Raw genomic sequence first — 13,062 nt, forward strand, 5'->3', positions numbered from 1 at the left:
TTCCCTGCATTCATTTTTTTTAAAACACCCTAATTTCCCAAAGGAACTCTCTTCAGTTTTTGCTACCAGGCCTTATGCTCTCTATTTCATGTTTCAACTATAATGTTGTGACCCACACATTTGAGGGTTGTGACTTCAGCTTACAGTATTTTTGAACAACAGTCACTGCTTTACCAACCTGAATTCAAAATTAAGTGAAACAGAGATGAATGCTTTGCATCAGTCCTTCAAGGAATATCTTAGACAGATTAGGACAGACAAACATAACCATTTGTGAAGAAGGTCGTCTCTGCTTCCTGTGGAACTAGGGACCAAGGGCCCAAGCTACGAATGTAGACTGCCTACCACTGCCCCAAGACAAAAAAACATTGCTGCATCCAGGAGGAGATAGGTGGAAGGCAGGTAAAACCATCACAAACTTCATTGTTGTTTCAAAGTTGCCTTTTTCTTGACTCAACATTTGCTTAGTTGCTGTAAAATTTCGACTTTTTTCAGAGTCCTGACAAAGTTGATTCTAATAATTTCTATTTATTTTTTGATATTTCTCTAAAGCAATGAGTTCATGAACCTGCCAACTTCACCATTTTGTTAATATTGCTCTTTGTTTCTGTTTGTTTAAATAAATGTACTCAATAATAACATCTACATAAAATAAGTTCGTTAAGATATTGACATTTTAAAAATATAAATTCTAAGAGTTTTAAATATAAATTATTCTGCAAAGGAAAATAGCTGAAATATCAGAAAGGAATACATATTTCACTATGTTATGTGACCAGAAGATTGGTGTGGTTAAAGAAAAAAACATTTAAAAATCTATTACCTAACATTCAATAAAGAAAAAATGCAAAGAAAATGCATAGTTGAAAAAAAATCAGACTATATTATCGTTATATGTGTGATTGAAAGCCAAAGCCACATCTAGTGCCAAACAGATGTTCCTAAAATTCCTGTATACTGTCTCAAAGAATTAAAAAAACTCAACATAATTGTCTCCTAATTTTGCTTTTCTGAGGGAACATTATTAATTGTCTACCTGATAAACATTGACTTTTTCCTCCTCTCTGCCAGAATCTTGTTTTTATTTAGTTAACATGGAATCTTGAGCTTCACCAGCCTTGAGCCTCTCCAACTCTGGAGAGTAAATAATGCTTATCACTGTAACCCAAGGATGGTAAATTTATATGTCTTGACTGTGATTGCTTTGGGCATCCTGATCAAACAAATTACTGAGGGTAGAAATATTTCATTTTACCCTTAATAGCAAATATTATTACAGTTGACCCTTAAACAATTCGAGTTTGAACTGTGCACTGTTCCACTTATATATGGGTCCTCCACCTCTACGACCCCTGAGAAAGCAAATCCAAATCCTGTCTTTCTCCTTCTCGGCCTATTCAATATGAAAACAACAATAAAGGATGAAGACATTTATGATGGTTCACTTCCACTTGATTAATAGTAAATACATTTCTCTTCCTCATGATTTTCTTAATATTTTCTTTTCTCTATTTTATTGTAATAACACACTACATCATGCATATAAAATGCATTAATTGACTACATTATTAGTAATACAAAATGTGTTAATTGACTATTTATGTTATTGGTAAGGATTCTGGTCACCAGTGGGCTCTTAGTGGCTAACTTTTGGGGGAGTCAAAAGTTATATGTGGATTTTTCACTGTGCAGGGGGTCAGTGCTTCCAACCTCTGCGTGGTTCAAGGGTCAACTGTATATGATTTGTAATAGTCACATGCTTTAATGTAATACGTTACTTGAGTACAAACTACGATAGTCTATACACTTTGAAAAAATGGAAAGTTTTGATTCGAAGCTATTTAGATAATTTAGGTGGAATATGTTTAGCCCTTAGATATCAATGGTTATTCTTCATTTTCTACATCCCTTTGCTCTTTTTTCTTCTTCTTTTATTTAAATATACATTTTGCATTTATTTTATTTTATTTATTTATTTTTTTTGAGACGGAGTCTCGCTCTGTCACCCAAGCTGGAGTGCAGTGGCCGGATCTCAGCTCACTGCAACCTCCACCTCCCGGGTTTACACCATTCTCCTGCCTCAGCCTCCGGGGAGCTGGGACTACAGGCACACCACTGCACCCGGCTAGTTTTTTTTTTTTTTTTTTTTTGAGACAGAGTCTCGCTCTGTCGCCCAGGCTGGAGTGCAGTGGCCGGATCTCAGCTCACTGCAAGCTCCGCCTCCCGGGTTTACACCATTCTCCTGCCTCAGCCTCCCAAGTAGCTGGGCGAGGTGATAGTTTTTTGTATTTTTTAGTAGAGACGGGGTTTCACCGAGTTAGCCAGGATGGTCTCGATCTCCTGAGTTCATGATCCGCCCGCCTCGGCCTCCCAAAGTGCTGGGATTACAGGCTTGAGCCACCGCGCCCGGCCACATTTTGCATTTAATGTGACGCTAGATGGCTCAACGAGTAGAATACATTCATTCTGGTCAGCTGAGCTATTTTTTCAAAAAAACCAAATCGCAAATTTCTGTTTTTTTAATGGAGTGAATGCAATTCAACATTCCAAAGTAAATTAAGTCCTCAATTTGTATTGGTGCTATTAGGTTCTTTTCTAGACTGGACTGAACTTCGTAGATTCTCTCAAATACAAAAGGGATTTTTAGATTACTTATTAAAGATATAACTATGCATAAGTGGTAAATCAGTACACATATACCAGACAGCAATAAAGTATTAACAACCCATAGGCACTGATCTCAGACGTCCCAAGCAGACTAATAATGCAAATCATTCTTTCGAAAACTATTGTATTCACCTTTTGAAGAAAATACCTAGATAGTGGAATTGAACACAAAGAATTAATAACTAGCTGAAAGTACAGCCAGGGTTTGAGACAGAAAGTGTGCATTCAGAATTCATTCTCTTAACCACAAAATTACGCTGCCAGAGAAAATCAGCAAGGTTAAACAAGTAGAAGAATGTTACATGATAAAGGTGCATTTTCAGTAGGCTGTGTACAATAATTGCAGTTCCACGGTAAGGTTTTTGCCTTTTTAAGTTGGAGGGTTGTGAATCTACCACTTGGTTACTATGTGTGGTGAGACTTCAGAATATGAAAGAGTGTTTGAGCTTATGCTTTCATTGGCCACTATTAAAGAAAGAACAGTAGAGTAATTCCATAATAATACTAGTTTACAATTACATTTTTTTGTGAATTGGTCATAGGAAACTTGAAGAATTCTGTTATTTTCAGGGCTGAGGTTGAATTCATTTGGGCTTTAATATCAACTATGGGTCTTTCTGCAGACAGTCACTTTCAGGATAGAATTGGGTAGCTTTTCACACTCTACACTGTGGTCCTGGGGATGGGTTGACTACCAACAAAAAGTTGCTAAGCTACTTTCTGGGGCATGCTCCGAGTTATTGTCCCTTTAGCACTAAAGAGGCCCTCTCCAGCCCCGGTTGTAAATGTTGACTGACTTCATAAAAGACTCCAAAAAACTGAAATTTCTCTTTCTTCTGCACTCAAGATGTTTGCATTCTGTTTGTTAAAATGGAGTAATGAGCTTTACATTTTAAACACCATGTCCTAGAATTGTAACAAGCTAATTATTCAATGTAAAACACATAACAAACTAAGCTTCCTGTTAACAAGTGGCATTTTTGATCCACCAATTATCTGGACAAATATTATGATGGTCAGTTTTCTCATATGTTCTGCTTTCAATTTACTTCATGATTCAATTAAACAGTTGTCAATACATGACAAGAAAAATAAGCTCCCTAGTCCATCGTGGTCAAGACATATCATTAACATTGATATCTAATACACAAGTTATTGCACACTGAGATATCTTAATAGTTGGATAACATCCTTCTTTTAAAATAATATGTGTGGATTGGAGATTTTGCAGTCTAGGCACAAAAGATATCTTCTGAATCCTTCTATTATTCAGAAAGTAATTAAAATCAACTACATAGATTACAAAGACAAGAAGAGCAAAAAATTGTAATCTTCTGATGAACGTGTTATGAATTGGAGTCAATTATTGTTATGCATTTCTATTACACTTGGCCTTTGTAATCTGAAAGCTATAAACTTCAATATATTCAATTCAACATATAAGTCATTATATTAGAAAATTCCATTTAAAAACCTATTGAAGTTAAAATGGTTTAAATATAGATATAAATGGTAAGTATGAAGGTTTTCAATATGTTAATCCTGTAACTTAAAAATATTATTTGGACAATATTCTTAATCTCTTATTCATTAAATGGATTTTACAGGAAGAAGGTAATCATTTTTGAGCAGCAATTTCATAGTTGTGAATGAAAATATGATGTATTATAAAGTGCAAGTGACTCCAGCATCTTCAGAATGTGAACAGGCTCTTGTCCCCCATTGTCGAATTTTACATTCTTCAATAGATGATTCTCTCCCAAAACAATACACTTCATTCAGCCATATTGGACCAGTACCTGCAATAATGAGGTGCAACTGCATTAGTAAATTTAGAGTTTAGTGTTTCTGTTCGTGTGGGGCAAAGCCATTAATTCCTTCACTAATTAAACAAAAAAAGTGTTCATTATTTTCTATATGCAAGTTCTGTGCTCTCTAGTAGGAATCAAACATGAATCTCCTGCTTCAGAACACTTTATACTGTTAACATGTAAACTACTAAAATGCAAAGTAACAAGAGCTATAACAAAGGTACCTACACAGTTCTATGAAAGTAGAGATTAAGAATTTTTTAACGGATTTGACAAATTAGTTTTATTATTAATCTAAAAATAAAGAAGAAAGTTTCAGCCTTAATAATCATGGGTGTATGTAATAACCTGATGATCCAAGTGTATATATATGTCAAAGGGTCTTGGGGGTATATTTGCATGTAAGATAAACTGGAAAAAGGAAAACTTAATCACAGCATCTTCCTCCTTTTCTTATCTTCCCATGTATTTCAATTTATGTCTGCCTAGTTTATCAAATACATTATCTATTTTTAATTAAAGTAGAACTAATCTAATCAGCCAAGGGCCTACAAACCATCCTGTAAGGAAACCATGGATTAAGAATGTTACTAATTGCAAGCACAAACAAACAGCAAGAAAATGATAGAGCAAAGGTTTTCATGAGCTGATCAATTATGAGAGTAGTAATAGTAAGTTGGAGAGCCCAAGTATTTTGTGAGGTGTTTATAACAGTATTGAGCCTTTTTGACTTGAAATTTTAAGGCAGAAGAAGGAAAAGAGTAAAGGAATATGATCTCAAAATCAGAAACCTTGCCAGGGATACTTTTTAGTTCCCAAATTAATCTTACTAGGCATGACATGTTCCCTTTTGTGTTTGTGATTGTATGAGTGAGCATGTTTGTATATGTATATGTGTTTGTATATCTGGGTTTCCTTTTAGGTATATAAAGTCTATAAAAACTTTTTGAAAGCCTCAAACGGCTACTTAAAAATACATGCATATACAAACAATTGCGCAAATAGTAAGACTATGCCCATGTTAATACAGGAGGAAGCCAAAGTACTGAGACATTTGTAAATTGTATCTATTATATTTATTGTCATTTATAAATTGTATAAACAAACTGAAATTAAACTTTTGGTGAAAGCCATGGCTCTGTCATAATTTGGAGAGTGCGAGAATGGCTCCATGAATTCTGAACCTGGGCTACTGTGATGCTTTTGCATTATATTTTGTAGGTCTAGTCAGTGAATTTAGATTTCAGCAGTGCAGAATTTGTACAATCCAGGAAAAGGAAATTGAGACTGGGAATTCTCCAAATGTCTACGACACCAGCAAGGTCATCCCAATATGAAGAGCAAAGGAAAGACATTATTTAGTTGATTAATGTGCTGACATGTAAGCACATGTTTTTAGAAACTACGGTAAGGGAATTCATGAATGTTAGAATACCAAGGTTGTGCTCATAATAATGAAAATTTAAGTCCACTCTTTTAAGAATTTTATGTGACAGGAAACACACATTTGATGTATTATTCCATGGAATCCTCAAATAAATTTCAAAAACTGAATGCCATTATTGTGTCATTTTACTGTTTAGGAAACTGAAAATCAGCGAGGATAAGGAACTGTGTGTGCTCAAAGTCACATAGCATTCCAACCCCGTGTCTACCCTGAGCCACTGCCTTTAATCAATGACTTACTGCAACCTCCTTCATTGTTAGACTTACTTATTTAGCAAATCTGCTTTGAGTGCCTACATGAGTGAACAAGACCAAACTCCACACTCTTGTGGACTGACTTCCTGGGAGGGCTTATCTTCTACATAGATGAAGCACCTGAGATCACATATGTACTCATGCCAGAGCAAATACCTTATCTAGAGCCTCTGATTCTTTTTTTTTTTTTTTTTTTTTTGAGACAGAGTCCGGTTATTTTTCCTCTGAGGACACATGGATGTGACAAATGTATTGTGGAATTTGGTATCTCTGTCTTTTGCTATGTGGAAAAGTTTCAAACAGAGTGAAATTTTTTTAAGCGCTTGTGTATAAGGTAATATGGTAGGTCCTTTCACATACATTTCTAAATTTACTTTTTATAATAACCTTGTTAAATAATGGTAATTATCTCCATTTCATAAATTTCATAGATACATAAACTGAGACTCAGAAAGGGTGTATGACTTTCTCAAAATTACAAAGAATAGATCCAGGCAACAGAACATCATGATACTTAAAGCATAGTGATATTTATTGGTTACACAGATGTCTAGAGAGAATTATAGAAGTAATTTCCAAAGATTTGTTGTTTTATTTTTACATTAATATATTCAAGACTATTGAGCCCAGGGGAAAAATTTATTTAATACATATTTTCCATCTCATTCCAAATTGTTTTCTGCATTAAAAAATTAATGCAGAGATAGTATAAAATTCATAAAATTTTATCCTTGTGTAAACCAATGAGATAAAAAACAAATTTGTTTTTATTTCTTTAGATAATAACTGTTACTCAACGATTTTCGTTGTTGGGGCTGTCGTTGTTATTATTTTCTTTGTGCCTCTGAACTATTATTTCTAGTCAGTGGAAAGCTATACAAAAAGTATGTGTGTTTCTTAGGTATGTTTTTAGTCTCTAATCTTCTTCCTCTCTCTCTTCTCTCTCTCTCATCTTTCCACCTGTATACCTAGCCATATATACATCTATTGATTTCCTTTATAATTTGAGGGTTGTAGGGATTGATATTGATTTTATATATATATATGATATATGATATTGATTTTATATATACATAGAAGATCTCTCTCCCTCTCTCTTTTTTTTTTTTTTTTTTTTTGAGACAGAGCCTTCCTCTGTCGCTCAGGCTGTACAGCAATGGCGTGATCTTGACTCACTGCAACCTCCGCCTCCTGGGTTCAAATGATTCTCCTGCCTCAGCCTCCTGAGTAGCTGGGATTACAGGTGTGCACCACCATGCCCAGCTAATTCTTGTATTTTTAGTAGAGATGGGGTTTCACCATGTTGGCCAGGATGGTCTTGATCTCTTGACATTGTGATCCACCCACCTCAGCCTCCCAACGTGCTGGGATTACAGGGGTGAGCCACTGCGCCTGGCCTCCTCTTAACCTCTTTATAAAAAATGAAAGATACTGATATTTCTTTGGGGTATTTGGGTATCTTTAATCTTACCAGCATGTCTATGAAAAATAAAAGATAATCAGTTTCATACATCACCCAGATATATTATAAAATGATGAGATTTGAGATCAGCTGCTGAATAGATAAATGGGGGAGCAAATATCATTAATAGTTAAAAGTGTCTGAATGTGTATTTTCATTATATCTAGTCATGGCTGAGTGACATAAATTTCTATCACTTTTAAGCCTAGTTGGGAAGTGTTTTGTGAACAGCATCTGCTTTGAGAAAAACATTGTGAATTAAAGTAGAAAACACTGTGGGAATCAAAGTAGAGAAGAATGGGTAAATAGTGCATATAGTTTGGATTCTAGTTTTGTGCTTATAGAGAAACCGCTTATTTTTCCTCAGTTTTATGATATGCAGAATAAAGGGGCAAGGGTAACATAGCTTTAAGACTTTGTCTACCTTTAATATTTCATGATTCTAAGATTCTGAAGAAGCAAGCTCTTTAGAAATGAAGTTCTGAAGTATAAAGGACTTGGAAGGATGTTCCATCTGGCAGAGAAAGCATGGTATGAGAGCCAGGTTAAGGCATGAATCTCGACCCTTCTTCCCACCCCCATGCACCCACAACCAACATAATGACTACGTACATGTGTACAAGTTTGGTGACCTCTGCTAGCCCTACTTATTTTCTCTATGGAAATAAAAAGCTATTTTTCTATGATTACCCAGCTCTACGGACCGGCCCTATATTACTTTCCATAATATTTGACATTCAAACATTTACATTTTAAAACATTCAACGTGCAAAGAACAGTACGTAAAAATTTGACTTGTGACCCTCTGATATATTTATTTATCTTTGAGATTAGTTTTACTCCCATTCATTAAAGGATAGTTCAGAGGTATAGAGTTGCATTTTTTGATTGCCTTCTGTTTACGCTTATGGTTTTTGTTTTTTTTTGAAAATTTCACACAGAAAATTGATTATGGTATATGAAAGTGGTAATAAAAAAGCAAAGAAAAGTTAGCTAAGAATAACTTCTAAATGGCATTTATGTTTAGATGTTACTTTTGTTTCTGTTTTCAGGTTTGGAATTTCAGCACTCTAAACTCAGAAGATGCAATAGTTACTCCAGATCTCACTTCCTTCACCAGCATCCACACAGGCTCAGATATACCTGGAGCACATTCTTGGAGGTACCATTGTTGTCTGATAAAGCTCATCCAAGTTTGCTGCAGGGAGACCACAGGCACAAGAGCTTGGAAAGCCTGGATACAGGGCCAAAAGTACTCACTCTCCTTTCGCTGCCCTGTGCATTGATGAACAGTAGATGCCCCTCAGTGCTTATTTAATTAAACTTGTTTTGGCTAGTCAGAAAAAAGGTGCATCCAAATGAAAGAACCTATTTAAAGGAGCATGCTTGAAACTTTATTACTGTAAGTCATTTTACTGGCAACTGCAAAACTAATTGTTCTTAAAACTAACAAGAATTCTATCTGCTAAGCCAGGTTTGCTATTTAAAACCAGAAAAAAAAAATATGTGGAGACTGTCCAAAAATTATATTCTTTCTGCAATGAGGGATTATATAAAGAGGATTCATTTAAGTTGTTTCCTGGCTGGGCACGGTGGCTCATGTCTGTAACCCCAGCACTCTGGGAGGCCGAGGTGGGCAGATCTCTTAAGGTCAGGAGTTCGAGACCAGCCTGACCACCATGGAGAAACCCCGTCTCTACTAAACACACAAAAAATTAGCTGGATGTGGTGGAGTATGCCTGTAATCCCAGCTCCTCGGGAGGCTGAGGTAGGAGAATCGCTTGAACCTGGGAGGCAGAGGTTGCGGTGAGCAGAGATTGCGCCATTGCACTCTGGTCTGGGCAAAAAAGAGTGAAACTCCATCTCAAAAAAAATAAAATAAAACTTGTTTTCCTTTTTGTTTCAATTTGGTAATTATGTACAATATGATATGATCCTGATTCTTCTCACTTTCCTGAGAGAATGATAAATAATTAAAACATTAATGCATGTTTCTCTTTCACTTCTTTACTCATCCACTCATTTTTCTAAGTTTCTTTTCTTGTCTCTGCTCTGCATTCAAAATTGCTTTTTCTTTTTCTCTTACAGTGAAACTGTAAATTTAAGGTGGAGGAGTGAAAAAATGAGGAATGTTTTAAAGAGCTTTCCATAAAAACCTCGTTAGCCATGTCAAATCCCCAATCAGTTAATGTAAGCCTGTCTTTTGAAATACAATGTCCCGTGAAGTAGATCGTAAAACTTACTTTTCAAATCATTTTCTTCAGAACAAATAATGTTGGTTCTATTTTTTTCTCTCAGCTTATTTTGCTTTATTATTTTAAAATTTACATAATTATTCTTTAGTTGTTTGATACTGAACTCTAGGCAGGGAGTGGAAACAAGAGCTAAGTCAAACCGGGTGCAGTGGCTCACACCTGTCATTCCAGTACTTTGGGAGGCTGAGGCCGGAGGATTGCTTGAGGCTAGGAGTTTTAAATGAGCCTGAGCCACAGAGCAAGGCACTGTCTCGATAAGAAATTAAGATTTAAAAAAAAATAGCCAGGTAGGGGGTGCATGCCTGTGGTCCCGAGAAACTCTGGAGGCGAAGGTGGGAGGATCACGTGAGTGTGCAGGAGTTTGAGGCTGCATTAAGCTGCGATTGTACCATTGTACTCCAGCCTCGGTGACAGAGTAAGACTCTGTCTATAAAACAAACAAGCAAAATCTAAGTCGTATTAGTGGGATATCTACTTTGAATTATCCTTGGAATATCACTGATGTCAATATACAATGTAATAGTGATCTGACTCTTTCAAAGAGAATAGCAAATAAATGTGTGATTATACAGTTTGTATTGCTGCTAGGGGTGAGCTCCTTCAGTACTGCGCAACACAACATTGTGAGTCAGATTTTGTAGTGGGTGCTTTCCATATGCTAGTTAGCTTAGACTTCAAGACACATTCGCCAGATTGGTGTTATTCTCACTTTATTGGAAAGGAAATTGAAATTCTGAAACACAGTAACCACAGCTAAAGTTTAAACTTGCAATTGTTTAACTTAGAAAACTCCTAATCTTTCCAGTTTGCTTCACTAGATGCTGAAAAATGTAAAAGGATTGTTTGATGATAATAAAACTCTGGGACAATGTATAGAATCACCAACTACCATAAACAAACAGCCTCCTGAAATTTAGACAAATTATGTCAAAACTTGAGAGACTTATCTTCACAAGCCAAGTAAATAATTTCACATGAGACTAAACTCTGTCTCTTTATTCTTATTTAAACTTAAAAAAACAAAAACAACAACAACAACAACAAATTCTCTTCTTAGTATCTCCGTATACCTATTGTCTTCCTTTCTTACCAGTTCTTTAGACCAGAAATCCCTATCTTATGGAGATATAAGTAGGAATGAATAAAAGCTTTGAGGAAAATACTATTTTACGCATGAGACTAAGCCTTAAAGTTAATGCAATTTTAGGGCAATAGTCTTCCACTATGTGTTTCTCACCTATGTTTGTAACTCTGGTGGAAAAATATCTTTGAAGTCCACGGCAAAGCTTCATGCTCAGAGAAAAAATAAAGCTACAGATGATGTCTTGTTCACTTTCATACCACAGGTTGTATTTTGCCAGCACTTACTCATTTTCCTTGAATTAAAGTATGTATACTACTACTGTTGCTCTCCATTTGATTTTCTCTTTGTAATAGACGAAAAATGCTCACCTCAACCACTGTGCTACCAGGCTAGTTTCTTAAAGCAAGGGTCCCCAGCCCACAGACCATGGACCATTAGTGGTCCATGGCAGGCGGGCGAACAAAGCTTCATCTGTATTTACAGCCGCCCCCTATCACTCACATTACTGCCTGAGTGCTGCCTCCTGTCAGATGAGTGGCAGCGTTAGCTTCTCATAGGAACACAAATCGTATTGTCAGTTACACATGTGAGGGATGTAGGTTGCATTATCCTTAGGAGAGTCTAATGTCTGATGATCTGAGGTGGGGCTGCAGCTCATGATGCTAGAGCTGGGGAGTGGCTGCAAATAAAGATTAACATTAGCAGAGAGGTGTGACAGCACAGAGGCAATAATAAATCAATTGCTTGCAGACTCATATGAAAACCCTGTCAGTGAGTGGCAAGTGACAAGCTGCATCCGAGGGCAGGCTTTAGAGTGGAAAGTGAGTCGATATACTTCAGTTGTACAGCTGCATTTGGTGCCCTTAATAGTATGTTTGAGACAACTTCAAATCTCCATACCTTCTGGATTAAAGTTTCAAAGCAGAATATCCTGAAACTACCACAAAAGCACTGAAAAGGTTGCTTCCATTTCCAACATCCTATCTTAGTGAAGCAGGGTTTTCTGCAGTGACAGCAACCAAAATGAGATTATGGAGTAGACTGGACATAAGCAACACACTTTGGGTGTCACTGTCTCCCATAAGCCCCAGATGGGACCGTCTAGTTGCAGGAAAGGAAGCTCAGAGCTCCCACTGATTCCACATAGTGAGTGGTATAATCTACATCATAATGACTTGTATCATCATTTCATTATATATTACAGTATAATAATCACAGAAATAATGTGCACAATAAATGTCATGTGCTTGAATCATCCCCAAACCTTCTCCCATCCTTGGTCCAGAGAAAAATTGTCTTCCATAAATCTGGTCCCTGGTGCCAAAAAGGTTGGGAACCACTATCTTAAAGAAACAAGGCTAAAGGCAGAGTTGTCAAATCCTGCATAATGTAAGCATCAAAATAATTCATCCAGACTAGTGGTATTTTAGGGTACTTTTTTTTTTTTATACTGAGCTTGTCTGCATTTATTATATTATCTAAATAACTGGCAATTTTTATACTTCATTTATCAACAAAAGCACGTCTTGAGAATCCAAAACATCCACATGCTTTTATTTCTAAAGCTGAAGAATCTTCAGTCATTTACCAGGTGACTAAGAACATGGATAATAATCATTATGTCCTCTATTAGAACTCTGGATGTCCCCTTCATAGATGGTAATAGTCACTGGAAATGTTTTATGTGATTATGTATTTAAAATAAATGGCCTTTCATTCTGTGGATGTTAGTTATCATAGAAATGGATTCTGTTCCCACAAAACAATTTGGAAACGTGGGCTGGGTGTGGTGGCTCACACCTATCATCCCAGCACTTTGGGAAGCCAAGGTGGGTAGATAGCTTCAGCCAAGGAGTTTGAAACCAGCCTGGGCAACATGATGAAACCCCGTAGCTACCAAAAATATAAAACTAGCCAGGCATGGTGGTGCATGTCGGCAGTCACAGCTTCTCAGGGGCCTGAGGAGGGAGAATCACTTGAACCCAGGAGGCAGAGGTTGCAGTGAGCCGAGACTGCGCCCTGCACTCCAGCCTGGGTGATAGAGGGAGACCTGTCTCCAAAACCAAAAACACAAAAACAAAA

At 36.5% G+C, this 13,062-nt stretch overlaps 1 protein-coding gene across 4 annotated transcripts in view; it reads right to left on the bottom strand.

Annotated features, from left to right (window-relative positions):
* Nucleotides 1-2,503: 2,503 nt before the first annotated feature.
* MSR1 (macrophage scavenger receptor 1) overlaps nucleotides 2,504-13,062 on the bottom strand; it is an 84,703-nt gene continuing 74,144 nt past the window's right edge. For all 4 annotated transcript variants that reach the window (XM_033226014.1, XM_033226006.1, XM_033225997.1 and 1 more), the window contains one exon: nucleotides 2,504-4,466. In XM_033226014.1, the coding sequence (XP_033081905.1) occupies nucleotides 4,333-4,466 (134 nt within the window). In that variant the 3' untranslated portion in view covers nucleotides 2,504-4,332. The remainder of the gene's footprint in view (nucleotides 4,467-13,062) is intronic.

This window comes from Trachypithecus francoisi, unplaced genomic scaffold (assembly GCF_009764315.1).
Source record: "Trachypithecus francoisi isolate TF-2019V2 unplaced genomic scaffold, Tfra_2.0 Contig01440, whole genome shotgun sequence".
Taxonomy (NCBI): Eukaryota; Metazoa; Chordata; class Mammalia; order Primates; family Cercopithecidae; genus Trachypithecus; species Trachypithecus francoisi.